The 20,551-nt window shown below is 44.8% G+C and overlaps 1 protein-coding gene across 7 annotated transcripts in view; it reads left to right on the forward strand.

The window, feature by feature from the left end:
• The window catches only part of LOC109909321 (voltage-dependent L-type calcium channel subunit beta-2), a 135,851-nt gene that overhangs the window by 94,199 nt on the left and 21,101 nt on the right, over nt 1–20,551 (forward strand). For 4 of the 7 annotated variants that reach the window (XM_031796234.1, XM_031796233.1, XM_031796238.1 and 1 more), the window contains 5 exons: nt 1,883–2,002; nt 11,452–11,574; nt 11,838–11,974; nt 14,745–14,821; nt 15,394–15,533. In XM_031796234.1, coding sequence (XP_031652094.1) covers nt 1,883–2,002; nt 11,452–11,574; nt 11,838–11,974; nt 14,745–14,821; nt 15,394–15,533 — 597 coding nt within the window. Of the gene's footprint in view, nt 1–1,882; nt 2,003–11,451; nt 11,575–11,837; nt 11,975–14,744; nt 14,822–15,393; nt 15,534–15,809; nt 15,830–20,551 lie in introns of all 7 variants that reach the window. The other 3 variants (XM_031796235.1, XM_031796236.1, XM_031796240.1) reach the window with 1 other exon arrangement.

The following is a 20,551-nucleotide window of genomic DNA, read 5'->3' on the forward strand; positions in this document are numbered from 1 at the left end:
GCAAAGCTGTCATCAAGGCAAAGGGTGGCTACTTTGAAGAATCTCAAATGTAAAATATGTTTTGATTTGTTGAACACTTTTGTTGGTTACTACATGATTCCATGTGTGTTATTTCATAGTTTTGATGTCTTCACTGTTATTCTACAATGTAGAAAATAGTAAGAGAGGAAAGAGAGAGAGAGAGAGGGCGCTCACGTCATGGAAGACAAACCTACAGCTATAGTACCCTATAGTTACTGATGTGTCCTTAGGCAATGTGAGATAGTGGGTGTCCCACTGCTTTATGAGAAGCAGGGGAATGTCCATTTGAAACATGCATCCAATTAGCTATTGTGATTTCTTTCTGCCTCTCCTCCCTCTGGGTTTGAATATTGTGTGATTTAGATGTTGTGTGCCTGTTCACTAAGTTCACTAACTAGGCTCTGATGCTCTTCCACGATGCATTGTACCTCTGGCGTTGAGTGTGGTCATTCATTTATTTGTGGTCTCATAGTGTTTTTTTTTACTACTTTTTTGTTTTTGACAGAACCCCTCTCCCAAAAATAGTGCTTCTGCTTGAGTTTCAGTGAGACACTACTGAACAAGGCAGCAATGTCCATTGCAAACTAGTTTACCAGCAATTGTCTTCAAATTTTGACCTTTCAACTGTGATGCCTCACTGACAGCAGGGGCATGGTGTATAGATTCTGTGACAGTGAGTGTTGGTGTGTCTGATGAGTGTGAGTCTGAAGAGTTCATCTCTTGTGTGATGTTGAGGTCTGGAGGTCTGAAGAGTAAGTCTGTTGTTTGATGTTGAGGGCTGAAGAGTAAGTCTGTTGTTTGATGTTGAGGGTTGAATAGTAAGTCTGTTGTTTGATGCTAAGATCTGAAGAGTAAGTCTGTTATTTGATGTTGAGGGCTGAAGGGTAAGTCTGTTGTTTGATGTTGAGGGCTGAAGGGTAAGTCTGTTATTTGATGTTGAGGGCTGAAGGGTAAGTCTGTTGTTTGATGTTGAGGGCTGAAGAGTAAGTCTGTTGTTTGATGTAGAGGGCTGAAGGGTAAGTCTGTTGTTTGATGTTGAGGGCTGAAGGGTAGGTCTGTTGTTTGATGTAGAGGGCTGAAGAGTAAGTCTGTTGTTTGATGTTGAGGGCTGAAGGGTAAGTCTGTTGTTTGATGTAGAGGGCTGAAGGGTAAGTCTGTTATTTGATGTTGAGGGCTGAAGAGTAAGTCTGTTGTTTGATGTAGAGGGTTGAAGAGTAAGTCTGTTGTTTGATGTTGAGGGCTGAAGGGTAAGTCTGTTGTTTGATGTAGAGGACTGAAGGGTAAGTCTGTTGTTTGATGTAGAGGGTTGAAGAGTAAGTCTGTTGTTTGATGTTGAGGGCTGAAGAGTAAGTCTGTTGTTTGATGTAGAGGGCTGAAGAGTAAGTCTGTTGTTTGATGTTGAGGGCTGAAGAGTAAGTCTGTTGTTTGATGTAGAGGGTTGAAGAGTAAGTCTGTTGTTTGATGTTGAGGGCTGAAGAGTAAGTCTGTTGTTTGATGTAGAGGACTGAAGGGTAAGTCTGTTGTTTGATGTAGAGGGCTGAAGGGTAAGTCTGTTGTTTGATGTTGAGGGCTGAAGAGTAAGTCTGTTGTTTGATGTTAAGATCTGAAGAGTTAGTCTGTTGTTTGACGTAGAGGGCTGAAGAGTTAGTCTGTTGTTTGATGTAGAGGGCTGAAGGGTAAGTCTGTTGTTTGATGTTAAGATCTGAAGAGTTAGTCTGTTGTTTGATGTAGAGGGCTGAAGAGTAAGTCTGTTGTTTGATGTTGAGGGCTGAAGAGTTAGTCTCTGTTTTTTGTTATTGAGGTCGGATGCATTAATCTGTCATGTATCTTTCCTTAATGTGTGTTTCCCTCTACTCTGCAGGGTTCGGCGGACTCCTACACCAGCCGTCCATCAGACTCCGATGTTTCCCTGGAGGAGGATAAGGAGGCAGTGCGACGAGAGGCAGAGCGGCAGGCTCAGACACAGCTCGACAAGGCCAAGGTACTACACTCTCTCTCTCTCTCTCTCTCTCTCTCTCTCTCTCTCTCTCTCTCTCTCTCTCTCTCTCTCTCTCTTTCATCTGTAGCCCCTCACATGCATTTGAGCCCCTCTTTCTGACTGCACAGCTCTAATCAGTTCTACAGGCTGTTCCCAAAACACACTCTGACAGCAAACCAACGCTGTCTGTCTGCCCTCCTCCCCTCCATCACCTCAGAGCAACACCAAGGAGTCAGTGATACACTGGAGTCAGAAAAACGGAGAAAAACACAGAGGGAGAGTGACAGAGGGAGAGAGAGACAGATATAGAGTGAAAGAGAGAGTGACAGAGGGAGAGAGAGCAACATATATAGAGTGACAGAGGGAGAGAGAGCAACATATATAGAGTGAAAGAGAGAGTGACAGATGGAGAGAGAGCAACATATATAGAGTGACAGAGAGTGACAGAGGGAGAGAGAGCAACATATATAGAGTGAAAGAGAGAGTGACAGAGGGAGAGAGAGCGACATATATAGAGTGAAAGAGAGAGTGACAGAGGGAGAGGGAGCAACATATAGTGACAGAGAGAGTGACAGAGGGAGCAACATATATAGAGTGACAGAGGGAGAGAGAGCAACATATATAGAGTGACAGAGGGAGAGAGAGAAACATATATAGAGTGACCGAGAGAGAGAGAGAGAGAGCAACATATATAGAGTGACAGAGAGAGAGAGCAACATATATAGAGTGACAGAGGGAGCAACATATATAGAGTAACAGAGGGAGAGAGCAACATATATAGAGTGACAGAGGGAGAGAGAGAAACATATATAGAGTGACCGAGAGAGAGAGAGAGAGCAACATATATAGAGTGACAGAGAGAGAGAGAGCAACATATATAGAGTGACAGAGAGAGTGACAGAGGGAGCAACATATATAGAGTAACAGAGGGAGAGAGCAACATATATAGAGTGACAGAGAGAGTGACCAGAAGGAGCAACATATATAGAGTGACAGAGAGAGTGACAGAGGGAGAGAGAAAATGATATTGTTAAAGAAAGAGGGCTCTGGTTAAAAGTAGTGCACTATAGGGAATGGGGCTCAGTTTCAGACATAACCCCAGATTCAAACCAAGGCGGACCTCTCGTTTCCTCTGTAAAAATACCCCCAACAATCAATCAATGTCACCCAATTACGTACAATATGAATGTAAAATATTCAGTTGTCTGGACTTCTGAGAACTGTCCTCATTATCTATTGCATTATGCATAGGCAGTGCTGAAATGGCCATATGGCTCTGCTCATTTATGGAAAAAAATAAAATAAAAAATGCTTGATTGATGAAGGTTAAGGGGACCTTACCTCGGCACATTTTACAGGCTCCTACTTCACAGCGAGCACATTGTGCCTGCTCTGCGCGCAGTAAGGATTTACAATTGACTTCAGAACAATTTGAAACGTTTGCTCAAGTTGAAATGATACGAGAATCTTTATTTATGGTGCGAGATCCACCGTTGCGTGCTTATGCAATGACGGTGTCAGATTACAAGTTACAAGGCGGACACAGCAACACACAGGACAGGTGTCTAATAACACTGTCAGTACGGGCACAGAGAAGGCTCCAGGTTATTAGCCAATGAAATATGCATAAAATAGAGTCATGTTGACAGAGAGAGAGAGAGAAAGACAAGGAAGAGAGAGAGAGAGAAAGAGAGAGGTCTCTGTGGTGTTAATTGGCCGTCAACCACAGCGCAACCTACCAGGGTTCCCAGTTAAAGATCTGGCTCCTCTTCAACCTGCTATCTCGTTTTGTCTTTTCCGTCAGTCCACTCTTTATTCCATTCTCTTCCTCCCTTCTTTCTCTTTCCCTATGCCCTCACTCGCTCTTCTCCAACCCCTCATTCTCTCACCGGCCTTTCCTCCCTCTATCCTATTCTCTCCCTCTTCATCCCTGTCTCTCTTTCTCTCCCTCTCCCCTCACTCACTCTCACCAGCCTTCTTTCTCTTCCCCTCGCTTTCTCCCACCCTCTCTCTGGCTGCGGTCAATACTGCATGCCTAATGAACGCATTTCTGTGTTGCATAAAGGAGAGCAACAGGGGGATGGACAGGAGAGGAGAGATGAGGAGAGGAACAGGGGGATGGACAGGAGAGGAGAGATGAGGAGAGGAACAGAGGGATGGACAGGAGAGGAGATGAGGAACAGGGGGATGACAGGAGATGAGCGATGAGGAGAGGAGAGCAACAGGGGGATGGACAGGAGAGGAACAGGGGGATGGACAGGAGAGGAGATGAGCAGATGGACAGGAGAGGAACAGGGGGATGGACAGGAGAGGAGATGAGCAGATGGACAGGAGAGGAACAGGGGGATGGACAGGAGAGGAGCGATGAGGAGAGGAATAGGAGGATGGAAAGGAGAGGAGATGAGCAGATGGACAGGAGAGGAACAGGGGGATGGGCAGGAGAGGAGATGAGCAGATGGACAGGAGAGGAACAGGGGGATGGACAGGAGAGGAGATGAACAGATGGACAGGAGAGGAACAGGGGGATGGACAGGAGAGGAGATGAGCAGATGGACAGGAGAGGAACAGGGGGATGGACAGAAGAGGAATAGGAGGATGGACAGGAGAAGAGGAGAGGAGAGCAACATGGGGATGGACAGGAGAGGAGATGAGCAGATGGACAGGAGAGGAACAGGGGGATGGACAGGAGAGGAGATGAGCAGATGGACAGGAGAGGAACAAGGGGATGGACAGGAGAGGAGATGAGGAACAAGGGGATGACAGGAGAGGAACAGGGAGAGGACAGGAGAGGAACAGGGGGATGACGGGAGAGGAACAGGGGGATGACAGGAGAGGAACAGGAGGATGACGGGAGAGGAACGGGGGGATGACAGGAGAGGAACAGGAGGATGACAGGAGAGGCACGGGGATGACAGGAGACGAGAGGAACAGGGGGATGGAGAGGAGAGGAACAGTGGATGACAGGAGAGGAACACAGGGATGGACAGGAGAGGAACAGGGGGATGACAGGAGAGGAACAGGGGGATGACAGGAGAGGAACAGGGGGATGACAGGAGAGGAACAGGGGGATGACAGGAGAGGAACAGGGGGGTGGACAGGAGAGGAACAGGGGGATGACAGGAGAGAAACAGGGGGATGGACAGGAGAGGAACAGTGAGATGACAGGAGATGAGAGGAACAGGGAATGACAGGAGAGGAACAGGGGGATGAACAGGAGAGGAACAGGGGGATGGACAGGAGAGGAACGGGGGGATGACAGGAGATGAGAGGAATAGGGGGATGGACAGGAGAGGAGAGGAACAGTGGGATGACAGGAGAGGAACAGGGGGATGACAGGAGAGGAGAGGAACAGAGGGATGGACAGGAGAGGAACACAGGGATGGACAGGAGAGGAACAGGGGGATGACAGGAGATGAGAGGAACAGGGGGATGGACAGGAGAGGAGAGGAACAGTGGGATGACAGGAGAGGAACAGGGGGATGACAGGAGAGGAGAGGAACAGAGGGATGGACAGGAGAGGAACACAGGGATGGACAGGAGAGGAACACAGGGATGGACAGGAGAGGAACAGGGGGATGACAGGAGATGAGAGGAACAGGGGGATGGACAGGAGAGGAGAGGAACAGTGGGATGACAGGAGAGGAACAGGGGGATGACAGGAGAGGAGAGGAACAGAGGGATGGACAGGAGAGGAACAGGGGGATGACAGGAGAGGAACAGGGGGGTGATAGTGTACACAGTGTACACAGGTGCCATACGAGGTCAGGAGAGGAGATACGCAGATGCACACAGGTCCCTGAAATAGCATTAAAAGAAAGATTCACACATTTTGAATGCTATATCTTTTTTGTGCATCTCTGAGCGATATTCTATCGATTGCCGGGGTCATTTCGCGTTTTCATGTGTATCTGAGCTATTGCTGCTCAAGCAGGCAGAAATACAGCTGGCAGAAGGAGTTTTGCATCATATGATTGGGCTAGCCTGGGCTACTGACGTCACAGACCAGGTAATTGATCCCTGAATAGCTAGAGAGAGAGAGGCAGTGGAGCATGAGTAAGGTAGTCCCAGTTCTCCAGACCACACAGGCACACACTACCTGACGGTGTTTTAAATGGTACTCCATTCCATTTGATAGTGTGCTACTTTCACCAGGGCCATTAAGGCTCTGATCAAAAGTAGTGCATATACAGGGAAGACGGTGACATTTGGGGGGGAAAAAAACATGTTTTTTTACAGTGGAAAAACCCATTTACAGATCAAGATAAAACTGGGCAATCAGTCTAATGGTGCACATTCATGGTAGATGGTCTCATCATGGACGTCACCAGGACCTGGTTTTCGGGGCTCTAACCCCTAATAAATTTGGGTTAGCCCCGAATCTTTTGCACTGCTGCAATGGCGTAAACAAAAGTGTAGTTACTGAATGCGCCACTTAGTGCATAGAGCTGTGGTTACGTGCAACTCCCGAAGTCATCCAATCGGTCTAATCACTGGTAAGGTGCTGCCGGTGCGCAGTAGAGCGATGCTCTGCCACTTCTCATAAGGGTGCTATGTCTCGCAAGATCACTTAATGACGTATGAGTATTCTACGTAACAAACCGAATACAATAGCATGATAATGTCAGGGTACTGTTATACCAAAAACACCATGTCATTTATTATGACAATTTAGCATGATTGTGATTTTTTTTTTGTCATGCGGTGGCTGCTCTATAGTTCTATTGGTTCGGCTGGTTAGCCATCCTCACTTACATCATTGAAGGTAGGCCTAATGTATGATAAGGTAGGCCTAATGTGTTATAAGATAGGCCTCATGTATGATAAGGTAGGCCTAATTTCTGATAAGATAGGCCTAATTTCTGATAAGGTAGGCCTAATGTATGATAAGGTAGGCCTAATGTATGATAAGGTAGGCCTAATTTGGTGTTTTAGGATGAACAAAATAGAACCTTTTCCTTTAGCCACTTACACTATGTGTCGGCACAGGCAATCATCCAATTTGGATGATGCATTGTCAGTATATACTAAAATGATTTTATACAATAGGCTTTATATATGTATCAACTTTCATTCAGAAATGATGGCTTAGTAATAATAATAAAAAATGGTGCTCCGGCAGGATGCCTAAAATTGTTTTTGAAGCAATTGCCATGTGCGGTCAACTGATAATTTGAGCACTGTTTTAATTGGGACAGCTTCAATGCCCTGCTTTGAGACCAAGCATGGGAACTCATATTTTTGTTTTCACTGAATCTCCGCTTGGATGTTTGTCACAATTATGCTGGGAAATGTTATCTAAATTGAGGTGAGTGCTCATGACCATTAGTCTTGCAATTGAAAGCAATACAGATTTTCTCTCTTCACACACATTATGCCTATAGCTTACCTGATGAGCTCCCCTGTTGTTTTCCTGAAATTTCTAATCCTTTTATGATGCATTTCAGTCATTTCAGTCGACTTTTGAGAATACACATTTTGTTTAGCTTTTCCCATAGGCTATTCAAGTCATTTTACACATTTGTTTCATCGTTTAAAAAGTTCACAAGGCCTACATCGTTTCAATAACAATATAGCTGAAACCACTGTTGGCTTCATTGACTTACTGAATTTATTCTCATTGTAATTGTAGGCTAGGCTACTTGCGGATAGATTATTTTAAATAATTGTAACAGTAGGCCTACCTACACAACCTCATATGGGGTTTACTGGCCACAATCGATTGAATGAATATTAAGAAGTGTTGATTCATTTATTTGGCCTTGGAACATGGAAGGAAACATAGCGCCACAGGAAGTGCTGCAGATAAATTGAAGTACATTTGCCAATTTACATAATTACCCCTTTCTCTATGAAAATAAATGAAATAATTGAAAATACTACACCAGCAGAATTTAGCCACAGAGGATTACTAGCTTATTATTACAAATTGCTGTAGATTGTGTTTTGTCACATTATGAACACATAGGCCTAGTCCACAGTCGGGAATCACACAATTGGGCAACAAAATGTAAAACTGCTGATTGTTGAGTTGTGGCTGTCAATGAACAGCAGGCAGCAGCTAGAAGGTATTTCGCAATATTTCAAAATGCAAAGGCGGGAAAAACCTGTTTGAATAAGTGAGTGCCACTGTAAGGTTGGTGGACGGAAATCTCTTCATATTGTAGGCCTAAAAGCTGTGTGTCCACTGATTCCATTGGCCTATGCTATTGGTTGCGTTTAAGACATGGGTCTTTCATTTTATAAATGTCAGCTTGTCATCTGGATCATTTGTGTGGTAGAAGTAAATATCCTCGTAATGTCTCCAGTCATGTAAAATGATGTAGAATTGCAGGAAAAGACTTTAGATAAGGTACTTCTTTTCTGGGACCCACAACCCCCCCCCCCCCCCCCCCCCCCCCCCCCTCGAGGGTCCCATAAGCTAGGCCGGCGGCTGAAGGTGACTGGGAAGAATTACACTCCCTCCTCCGAGTGAGGATTCTTACCTAACAGTTGTTGCAACATCTCTGGGTTTTAATACAGGCTTAAGTGCTTTCCAGGGCCATTTGTATGGCTTCTTCAACACAGGGAAGGACTGGGACCAGAAATTAGTCTGGGCATTACAGATGTAGGATCTTAATTGGATCGCCCTGTTGCAGGAGAACTATTTAAAATGTGTTGTGTATTTGAGGCTTAAAACGGCTTCTGAAGTTTGTAATTTCCACTTTGTAATTTCAGACTCTCCCCTTTCCCTTACGAAAAATGTATCCACCCTCGCAAAAATGTCCATCAATTATAATCCACATAATAATTCACATTTCCTGTTGCTGCAGGATTATTTTCCTGCTGTAGCAAACTGGCTCAAATTATGATCCAACGTCTGTACACACCACGCAGGCCCCAATAATTAGCAAATGAATGATCATTCTATGCAAGAAAAACACAATTTAGTCAGTTGCACTGTGCTAAAGATTGACCAGCCCTTCTGGACTTTTCCCAAACTGCACAATGGCCAGTCAGATTTAGCTTTGTCATTCCTTTGGTGTTTGCATAGCATTTTTCAAGGTTTCACATTGGGTTTATGCTGTATGACTCTTTGATATAATTTTTTTTTTTACTAGTGGTAGGCTAAGCCATCCATTTCCCACTCCAGCTCCCCTTCCCTCTCTCTTTCATCTTCAGGTAAACATTTAGCAAAAGGGCCAGTGGAGATGAATGTGGGTTGTAATCATTGTGCATTTGGCTTGGCTCTCCGTCGACTGCCAGTGGCCGAGGGGCTTGTCATGCTTTCACAGGCAGAGGAAATGTCATCCGGATAGGGCCATGTCCATGTTACCAACTGCCGCTACCCGTTGCCACGGCCAGACTCAGCACAGATTACGATAATGGCCCTAAACATTTTATGTCATTCTCGAAACAAGTTATAAAAAAGGATATTCTTTAAGGCCACGGTCAGGTTACGATTTGTTCCTCCGTCTCTTTCTGTTGTCATTAATTTTTGCAGAAAGTGTGATGCCTTACTACGGTGGGGGTGGATTTGCATGACATGTTGCTCCCTCCTGTCTCTTAGAAAGTTTGGGAGTGGGGGGATTTTACCTCGTTGCATGCTCTTGCATTGGATCGATTTCTCTGTCTTAAAGCGGTTGTGTCAGGCCCTAGGAGGGAAAACATTTTATTCTGTTTGTTTTATTCAGATGGACTGGCATTGCATCCCAAATCTCGACCCTATTCCCTATACGTTTGGCCCTATGAGCCCTGATCAAAAGAAGTGCACTAAAAACGGGAATAGGGTGTCATTTGGGATACACCCTGGATGAATGGCTGTCCCAGAGGGGGAAAAGTCATAAATGATTTAATGTTGGGACACACTGATCCAGCCATTGTACCGATTATATTTACCGATCATTTGCACAAGTACAGTTGGCTCATTGTTAGTCAGAAGGAAACACAAGACAAAAACAAAGCTTAGTTATGAAACTGTCTAATCGCTCCAAGGCTCCAACCTTAGTTGATCTTTTTGCTCATACAGTATGTTGGTTATGCCACTAACTCATGTTGTGTTGCTTTCCTCCAATGGATTGTCATCCAGGCTGTAGCCTATCTAGCCTATAGCAGGGTGGTAGAGGAAGGGGCAGAGAATCTATACATCCCAAATGGCACTCTATTCCCTATCTAGTGCACTACGTTTGACCAGACTCTCGTCAAAAGTAGCGCACTACATAGGGAATAGGGTGTCATTTGGAACGCAATCCAGCACATCAGCATGGTCATTGATAAAGAAAGAAGTGAGTGTGCCTGTGAGTCACAACCTGCCTGCCAGGCAGCATCTCTGACTGCAGTTATTTTTACACCTCACACAATGGGGGAGAAAATAGCCCCGCGAATAGCACAACTCTCTTCTCAGCTATAAAAAAACATCACGTATAATTACATTCAGGGAACGAACGCTGCTGTCTCCCGATTCCGTGGAGTTCAGCTTTGTCTCCTGATGAAGACTTATGTGAAGTGGGAATGTTGTGTACTAAAGCACTGCAGAGCCCTGCAGAGCAGCAAAATGATGTGTACAGTCGTCTCATTTCTAGTGTATATCTCAGTATAACTTTTTTGTCCAGCACTGGTATTCACAAGTTTAGGATCACCCTTCTTTTCTATAATTGATTCCTCAACTCCTTGCACATTGACTTCTGGTGTCGACTCCCATTTCTAATTGTTAAGATTGGATTCCGCTAGGAATCGACTCCTAAGATTCAATAGTTTTTGGAACTGAGGAGACTGATTAGTTGTCGTACTTCTGAGAACGCAAACACTTGCAACGTTCATAGCAAGCTATAGCGAGGGACGGAGAGCGAACACAGTATAGGCAGGTCGGCCCACAGACAGGCAGTCTGAACCTGTGCACTATGACTATCTGTATCTGAATGCTGTATCTTGTCATTTCTTTGCTTGCAATGTCTCGCAACTTCAATTAGTAGGCTAGGATATTGAGATGAGCGAGATGCAACACTTCTTTCTCACACAGTCACCTGTGGCCAAGTCATCGCTCAATATTCAATGTACCGTAACTAACTTGCATAGGGTGCAATGCTTGTATTTGTTGTTGGAGTCAGACACATTCTGAATAACTCAAATCTGTAGTTGTTACATCCATTTAGTGACTTATAAATGAATGGTATGTACCCCTTAATTATTGAAGAATATAATGTGCGCATGTGTACGGGTTCGCTTCAGCTTGATAGCCAGGGCCCCAAAGAGCAGAGAAGTGTAGGCTCGCACTTCAACGCTCTTAGTTGTTGAGGAACTCGACCCACTATTACCCACAAATTGACCCACTAACATCATTTTTCAGTTAGGGATTTTTCATAAAGTTAAGGATCCCAATTTACTTGAATCGTTTGAATGTTTAAACATTCACACCCATAACTATCATGTCTTGTGGAGACAAAACTTTTAACCCCTCTGTTTTCTTCCTTTGGCAGACTAAACCAGTTGCATTTGCTGTCCGCACAAATGTCAACTACTGCGCCACCAATGATGATGGCGTCCCCGTGCCGGGCATGGCCATCTCCTTTGAGGCTAAAGACTTCCTCCACGTCAAAGAGGTCAGGGGTCACAGTAATATCACATGATGATGTGGTGGAGAAGGATGATGATGATGATTATGATGATGGCGATAACAATGATGACGATGAGGAGGAGGAGGGTGAGGTTAAATATGATTATGATAAAGGTGGTGATGATGATGATGACAACTATGATGACGATAACCATGACGACAATAACAATGATGAGGATAACAATGATGTTGGTGATGATGAGCAAAAGGAGAAGGCTGATCTGTCTTACATCTGTCCCACTGTTGTAGAAATTTAATAATGACTGGTGGATAGGTCGTCTGGTGAAGGAAGGCTGTGAAATCGGTTTCATCCCCAGTCCTGTGAAGATCGAGAACACTCGGGTACAACACGAGCAGAGAGCCAAACAGGGCAAGTTCCACTCCAGGTAGCTACCAGCCCCCTCGCTCATTGAAATCATCACGGAAACGAACATGCACCTCACCCAATCATGATGCTGCCATGGAGCCAACACTTGACGGGACTCGACATTAACGCTTGTCCGCTTGCCCGGGTCAAGTAAAAGTAATTGCCTGACAAGCAGGTTACCGATTCAATTGTCCGCATGAACAAGTGCAGAAGAATCATGCAAAAATCACAATATCAAGCAATTAAGCTACTTCTATGAGAATTGTATCAGAGATTGGGAGGTAAATTACACACTTACCTCCCAACCTCTGCAGAGCACGTTGGGGGTATAATTATTGTAGGCCTGCTCTGACAGGCCCGAGCGGTATTTCATTCATGCAGTCGCCAGATGCCGTTTTTTGAGATAAAAGTGAGCCTAGCTGCATTTGCACATTTATTGATATTCATTGTTAGTTAGAGAGTTATTTGCACAGTTATAGCACATTTTTGGTCAGCAGAGGTGCTGGAAAAGTCATGGTGTGTGCATCACCTGTTTACCAGTGGGCCATTGCCAAATGAGAAGGAGAGCGAGAGACATTGCGCAGCAGGTAAAATAACAGACTAACTATTTCGCTACTGGAATGTATTACTGTCATTGTCATGTCCAATGTCTTAAAATACATTTCCACCGACACTCGTCTAGGCTATAACCGCAAATGGCCAACACGCAGTTGATAGACACTACATGGCCAAAAGTATGTGGACACCCATTCAAATGAGTGGATTTGGCTATTTCAGCCACACCCTTTGCTGACAGGTGTATACAATGAGCACAAAGCCATGCAATCTCCATAGACAAACATTGGCAGTAGAATGGCCCGTACTGAAGTGCTCCGTGACTTTCAACGTGGCACCGTCCTAGGATGCCACCTTTCCAACAAGTCAGTTGGTCAAATTTATGCCCTGCTAGAGCTGCCCCGGTCAACTGTAAGTGCTGACATTGTGAAGTGGAAACATCTAGGAGCAACAATGGATCAGTCGCGAAGTGGTAGGCCACGCAAGCTCACAGAATGGGACCGCTGAGGCTGATGTGCGTAGTGCGTAAAAATCATCTCTTCTCGGTTGCAACACTCACTTCCGAGCTCCAAACTGCCTCTGGAAGCAACATCAGCACAAGAACTGTTCGTCGGAAGCTTCATGAAATGGGTTTCCATGGCCGAGCATTCGCACACAAGCCTAAAATCGACATGCTCAATGCCAAGCGTCGGTTGGAGTGGTGTAAAGCTTTCCGCCATTGGAAACACCTTCTCTGGAGTGATGAACCACGCTTCACCATCTGGCAGTCCAGTGGACGAATCTGGGTTTGGTGGATGCCAGGAGAACGCTACCTGTCGCAATGCATAGTGCCAACTGTAAAGTTTGGTGGATGATACATAATGGTCTGGGGCTGTTTTTCATGGTTCAGGCTAGGCCCCTTAGTTCCAGTGAAGGGAAATCTTAATGCTAAAGCATACAATTATATTTTAAATGATTCTGTGCTTCCTACTTTGTGGCAACAGTTTGGGGAGGGCCCTTTCCTGTTTCAGCATGACAGTGCCCCCGTGCACAAAGTGAGGTCCATACAGAAATGGCCTGCACAGAGCCCTGACCTCAACCCCATCGGGATGAAGTGGAACGCCAACTGCGAGCCAGGCCTAATCCCCCAACATCAGTGCCCAACCTCACTAATGCTCCTGTGGCTGAACGGAAGGAAGCCCCCGCAGCAATGTTCCAACATCTGTGGAAAGCCTGCCCAGAAGAGTGGAGGCTGTTATAGGAGCAAAGGGGGACCAACTCCATATTAATTCCCATAATTTTGGAATGAGATGTTCGATGCGCAAGTGCCCACATACTTTGAAAGTGTGCAGTTGATGAAACCAATGCTGCATACCCCGGTCTCTCAAGCCCTCAAATTGTCTAGGATTCGCCTCTATTCAATACCAGCCATGTAATTCTGACAAAGTATTTTTTTTTAAGAACAGCCTAATTGACAAGTAGCCTAACTCCTGTGCTGTCAATATCTCCCTGACCTGAACACTGAATATGTTAGCCTTACAAATAGAAAAACATCTTAGTTCGCCTCCTCACCGACCTTAGCCATCTGATCCTTGGGTGAGTGAGTGAAGGAATTATTTTATAAAGACAACCAAATAGAGTATTTGGTTGATAATTGTAATGTTTCAGGGTGGCCAACCTTCCTCCTGGAGAGTCCAGGAGAGCTACTTTCGGCTTTTGCTCCAGTCCTGCATGAAAACACCACATAGTCAAAAATCGGCTGATCAACAGGACCTTGATAAGCTGACTCTGGTGTGTTTGAGCAGGGTTGGTTCAACAGTCAGCACACCCAGCAGTTCTCCAGATAACAGACCACATGTGTTTTTATACAGTAGCCTTTCAGTGAAGTATTTTATTTTGTGGGGGGGGTTAAAGTGCCTTGCTCAAGGCCACAACGGCAGGAGATATAATACATGGGATCAGAAACCAGCAGCCTTCCATTCCATACCAGTGACAATAACGAATGTATATTGTGACGTGGTTCCTTGCATCATAGAACACAATTTTCAGTCACTGTTTGGTCCATGGTATTAAAGACCATACAAGTGACTTCAGCTTTCGGACAAGTCAAAAATCTGTCCTATTTGTCCCGAAAGACAAGTGGCTAAAAAAAGTTAATATCAAGCCCTGATTGAGATATCCCACACTATCAACTAGCAACACCTCAAATATGCTGATATGAATGATATAATGATATGAATGATTTATCTTCGCAGTAAATCGGGAGCAAACTCCTCTACCAGTTTAGGTGAAGTGGTTCCTAACTCGCGGAAATCCACCCCCCCTTCCTCTGGTGAGTAAAGGACATAGGAGCAGGGTTTTGGAGCAGGGTTTTGGGAACAGGGTTTTGGAGCAGGGTTTTGACAGTGGTCGACATGTTTTTCACTAACACAAACTCTTTACTCTTAACACTTGAGTATTATCAAACTTCCATCAACCTCTAAGAGGGCTTGAGTATGAAGGGGGATAGAAATAGAAGACGATGGTACGTTTTATTAGTAAGGTCATTATTTAGACTTTACTGCTGACCTGTCATTAGTACACGTCAGGAAATTTGACCAATCAGTAGTTAAATCAACAGGATGTAGGCCCATAGTAAAAATGTTAGAATGGTATTTTTGTTTTACTGTGGCCTTAAATGTTTGCTTAACTTATGTGCTATTGGTTACTGTCAGTGCTTTTTTTCTGAATAGTCAAACCATAGTATGACCATATTTGGCTATGGCGCGTTTATGGTTTGTATAGTTTTTATATGTGCTGGAATAACCTGTGTATCTGTTCAGTGTTAGGTGTTCACTGTTACCTCTGTAGCCTTTCGGTGTATTGCTTCTGTGTGACGGTGGCCTTGTATGTCTGTGTGCATAGCCGTTGACATAGACGCCACAGGCTTAGACCCCGAGGACAATGAGCTTCCAGTCCACCTTCGCTCCCCTAAAGTCAGTCAGCCAAACACAGTCATGTCACCCACCCTAGCCAAAGACAAACGAATGCCCTTCTTTAAGAAGGTAAACATGGCAGTACACTGGTATTCTTTCTCGACCTGTATCTCCTCTCTCCGTCCATCCGTCCGGCTACCCATGACAACTTCCCGACTGTGGCTGCTCAGCATCACTCTGTCCAAAATCTGTTTGTCTGTCCGTTCTGTTTATCCTACGTGTCTTACTGCCGCAGTCCGTGTCTCTTCCCCCCCCCCCCCCCCTCCGCTGGGCGTTTGAGCGGTTAGCATGCATGTTGCCTGTTTCTTAACGCTCTTTCTCTCTCCTCTTCCATCTGGGCTGTAGCTAAGCAGAAGCAGAAGTCGGTAAGTTAAGTTAGCATGCAGCACACACCAAACCCCCAGCAGGGCCTTGGGGGTCTGGGGGATGTGCCTCTGTGATTTCTCTGCGGTGGTTGTGGTCGTTCTTGACTCCCCTCTTACTCACTGTCGTCGCTGTGGTCTCTGTGTGTGCGTGTGTACGTGCGTGATGCAGATTTAGTGGGAACTCAGCGTATCCAGCTCTTAAACCAGAAGTGTATGTCCACAGTATCAGCGATTGCTGTCCTCTTGTTGGTTTGGTTGTGTTTATCACACAGCAGCATGAATCAAGTGTGACCTCTTTTAGAACAAATACAACAACTCTTCTTGTGTTTGTCTTATTATGAAACGACTTACGTAAATCTATTCTTATGTAAAGCACTGCTACGTTTAATACACCATTCCAAAGCAGTTAGGAACATCACGTCAGGGCTTTCATGATGGGATGCGTGTGTAGGCATACCTTAAACACATACCAAATACAAGCGTTCTCACTCTGTGTCTTGACATGGAGCAAATCTTATCAAACCCCAACGTCATCTCCATCCTCTTTCTTTAAAACATTTTTTTCCCCATTTTCTTTTCACAATAATCAGCATACCAAATGGATACAGAGGTACAGCCTAATGTCCTTTCTAAGACCATACAACAACTATGGCGACAATAGCCACCGTTTTCAATCATCTAGCAGCGTGCATTTTCTTTTGTAACAATAACCCTGTAGTCAAGGCCAGGAAAATATCTGTGACTACAGTGACCGGTGGTTCTCCAGACGTGGTAAGCTTTGGTCCGCATCTAGCAGCACTTTCCCCACTCGGATGTAACAAGAGTTCCCCAGGGACCGCCAGTGACGGTAGCAGAAGAAAAATGAAAGTGAGAGAGACAGATACTGGGAGAGAGATAGAGAGAGAAAGAGATTGAGAGAGGAAAAGAGATGGAGACCTAGAAAGACAGAGAGCTGGAGAGAGAGAGTGAGGGGAAGGGGGGGAGAAAAAGAGATGGAGAGAGGAAAAGAGATGGAGAGAGTTAAAGAGATGGAGAGAGGAAAAGAGATGGAGAGAGGAAAAGAGATGGAGAGAGGAAAAGAGATGGAGAGAGTAAAAGAGGAAAAGAGATGGAGAGAGGAAAAGAGATGGAGAGAGTAAAAGAGGAAAAGAGATGGAGAGAGGAAAAGAGATGGAGAGAGTAAAAGAGCAAATGAGATGGAGAGAGTTAAAGAGATGGAGAGAGTTAAAGAGATGGAGAGAGGAAAAGAGATGGAGAGAGGAAAAGAGATGGAGAGAGTTAAAGAGATGGAGAGAGTAAAAGAGGAAAAGAGATGGAGAGAGGAAAAGAGGAAAAGAGATGGAGAGAGGAAAAGAGATGGAGAGAGGGAATGAGATGGAGAGAGGAAAATAGGAAAGAGGTGGAGAGAGGAAGAGGAAAAGAGATGGATAGAGGGACAGGGTGAAAGAGATGGATAGAGGGACAGAGGGAAAGAGATGGATAGAGGGACAGAGGGAAAGAGATGGAGAGAGGAAAAGAGATGGAGAGAGGAAGAGGAAAAGAGATGGATACAGGGACAGAGTGAAAGAGATGGATAGAGGGACAGAGGGAAAGAGATGGATAGAGGGACAGAGGGAAAGAGATGGAGAGAGGAAAAGAGATGGAGAGAGGAAGAGGAAAAGAGATGGATAGAGGGACAGAGGGAAAGAGATGGATAGAGGGACAGAGGAAAAGACATGGAGAGAGGAAAATAGGAAAAGACATGGAGAGAGGAAAAGAGGAAAAGAGATGGAGAGAGTTAAAGAGATGGAGAGAGGAAAAGAGATGGAGAGAGGAAAAGAGATGGAGAGAGGAAAAGAGATGGAGAGAGGAAAAGAGATGGAGAGAGTTAAAGAGATGGAGAGAGTTAAAGAGATGGAGAGAGGAAAAGAGGAAAGAGATGGAGAGAGTTAAAGAGATGGAGAGAGGAAAAGAGGAAAAGAGATGGAGAGAGTTAAAGAGATGGAGAGAGGAAAAGAGGAAAAGAGATGGAGAGGTAGAGATGGAGAGAGGAAAAGAGGAAAAGAGATGGAGAGTTAGAGATGGAGAGAGGAAAAGAGGAAAAGAGATGGAGAGAGGAAAAGAGATGGAGAGAGGGAATGAGATGGAGAGAGGAAAATAGGAAAGAGGTGGAGAGAGGAAGAGGAAAAGAGATGGATAGAGGGACAGATGGAAAGAGATGGAGAGAGGAAAAGACAGGTAGCAGCTCTCTCTGACTAAGATATAAAAAAGGGTGAGATGGAGAAAAAAACTGCAAGAGCAATAGGTACTCTGAACAAAAATATAAACGCGACATGTAAATTGCTGAAATAAAAGATCCCAGAAATGTTCCATACACACAAAAAGCTTATCTGTAAAATTTTGTGCACAAATTTGTTTACATCTCTGTTAGTGACCATTTCTTCTTGGCCATATCAAGAAGTTGATTAAACAGAATTATCATTACAGAGGTGCACCTTGTGCTGGGAACAATAAAAGGCCACTCTAAAATGTGCAGTTTTGTCACACAACACAAGTTTTTAGGGAGCGTGGAATTGGAATGCTGACTCCAGGAATGTCCACCAGAGCTGTTGCCAGAGAATTGAATGATAATTTCTCAACCACGTCGTTTTAGAGAATTTGGCAGTACGTTCAAACGGCCTCTCAACTGCAGACCACGTGTAACCACGCCTGCCCAGGACCTCCACATCCGGCTTCTTCACCTGCGCGGTTATCTGAGACCAACCACCCAGACAGCTGATGATGTACAAACAAAGAATTACTGCACAAACTGTCAGAATCCGTCTCAGGAAAGGGTCTTGACCTGACTGCAGTTTGGCGTTGTAACAGACTTCAGTGGGCAAATGCTCACCTTCCATGGCCACTGGTACTCTGGAGAATCGGATGAATCCCAGTTTCAACTGTACCGGGCAGATGGTGTCGTGTGGGCGAGTGATTTGCTGATGTCAACATTGTGAACAGAGTAGTGGCGCTGGGGTTATGGTATGGGCAGGCATGAGCTATGAACAACAAACACAATTGCATTTTATCAATGGCAATTTGAATGCACAGAGATACTGTGACGAGATCCTGAGGCCCATTGTCTGCCATTCATCCACTACCATCACCTCATGTTTCAGCACGATAATGCACTGCCCCATGTCGCAAGGATCTGTACACACAATTCCTGGAAGCTGAAAATACTCATTGAGCATGTTTGGGATGCTCTGGATTGACATGTACGACAGCATGTTCCAGTTCCAGACAATATCTAGCAACTTCACACAGCCATTTGAAGAGGAGTGGGACAACATTCCACAGGCCACAATCAACAGCTTGATCAACTCTATACGAAGGAGATTTGTCACGCAGCATTTGCATGAGGCAAATGGTGGTCACATCTGATACTGACCTTTTTTTTAAGGTATCTGTGACCAACAGATGCATATCTGTATTAACAGTCATGTGAAATCCATAGATTCGGGCCTCATTAATTGATTTGAATTGACCGATTTCCTTGTATGAACTGTAAACTCAGTAAAATATTTGAAATTGCGTATATATTTTTGCTCAGTGTAGTTCAGTGTAGCAGTAATACAGAGTCGTGAAAGAAGATTAGATTACATTTGAAAACGTTATTGTCCATTAATTTTGCACAGAAGAGGAGGTAGAAGTGTGACAAACCGACTCAGTGCAACGTCTGCCTCTCTCTCTCGCTTGCTCGCTCTGCTTTCATTTCCCTGCAAAGCAATGGCGTGTCTGTCTGTCTGTCAGTTTGTCGGAGTGTTCCTCACACTGCACTGTCACACCACTGTGACAGCACACGCAGATGTGGCATTAGAAGTCTACTGCCTCGCTGTCACACACACACAGACGGATCCCTCTGAAGCTGTCACTGAGATACACTGAGCTCCTACTCTGTTGCTGTGTGACTGGGTGTTTTTTATTCTGCTAGTCTGCTCCTCTCTCGTTTGCATTTCTAGCCTTCTGTTGTGATTATCCCTGTTCTGACTAACACGTTCCTCTACTGACATTCCCCTTTGAGTAGATAAGAATTGTGAAATTAGAGATTCTGCTGTCTCCACACTCAACACAAGTACAGTGCCTTGCAAAAGTATTCACCCCCCTTGGCGTTTTTCCAATTTTGTTGCATTAAAAACTGTAATTTAAATGGATTTTTATTTGGATTTCATGTAATGGACACACACAAAATAGTCCAAATTGGTGAAGTGAAATGCAAAAAAATAAAAACAGAAGAGTGGTGCGTGCATATGTATTCACCCCTTTTTCTATGAAGCCCCTAAATAAGATCTGGTGCAGCCAATTACCTTCAGAAGTGACACCTGTGTGCAATCTAAGTGTCACATGATCTGTCACATAATCTCAGTATATATACACCTGTTCTGAAAGACCCCAGAGTCTGCAGCACCCCTAAGCAAGGGGCGGCACCATAAAGACCAAGGAGGTCTCCAAACAGGAGCAGCGTTTTGGAGGTTGTGGAGAAGTACAGATCAGGGTTGGGTTCTAAAAAAATATCCGAAAATTTGAACATCCCATGTAGCACCATTACATCCATTATTAAAAAATAGAAAGAATATGGCACCACAACAAACCTGCCAAGAGAGGGCCGCCCACCAAAACTCACGGACCAGGCAAGGAGGGCATTAATCAGAGAGGCAACAAAGAGACCAAAGATAATCCTGAAGGAGCTGCACAGTGGAGATT

Source organism: Oncorhynchus kisutch, linkage group LG18 (assembly GCF_002021735.2).
Source record: "Oncorhynchus kisutch isolate 150728-3 linkage group LG18, Okis_V2, whole genome shotgun sequence".
Classification (NCBI taxonomy): Eukaryota; Metazoa; Chordata; class Actinopteri; order Salmoniformes; family Salmonidae; genus Oncorhynchus; species Oncorhynchus kisutch.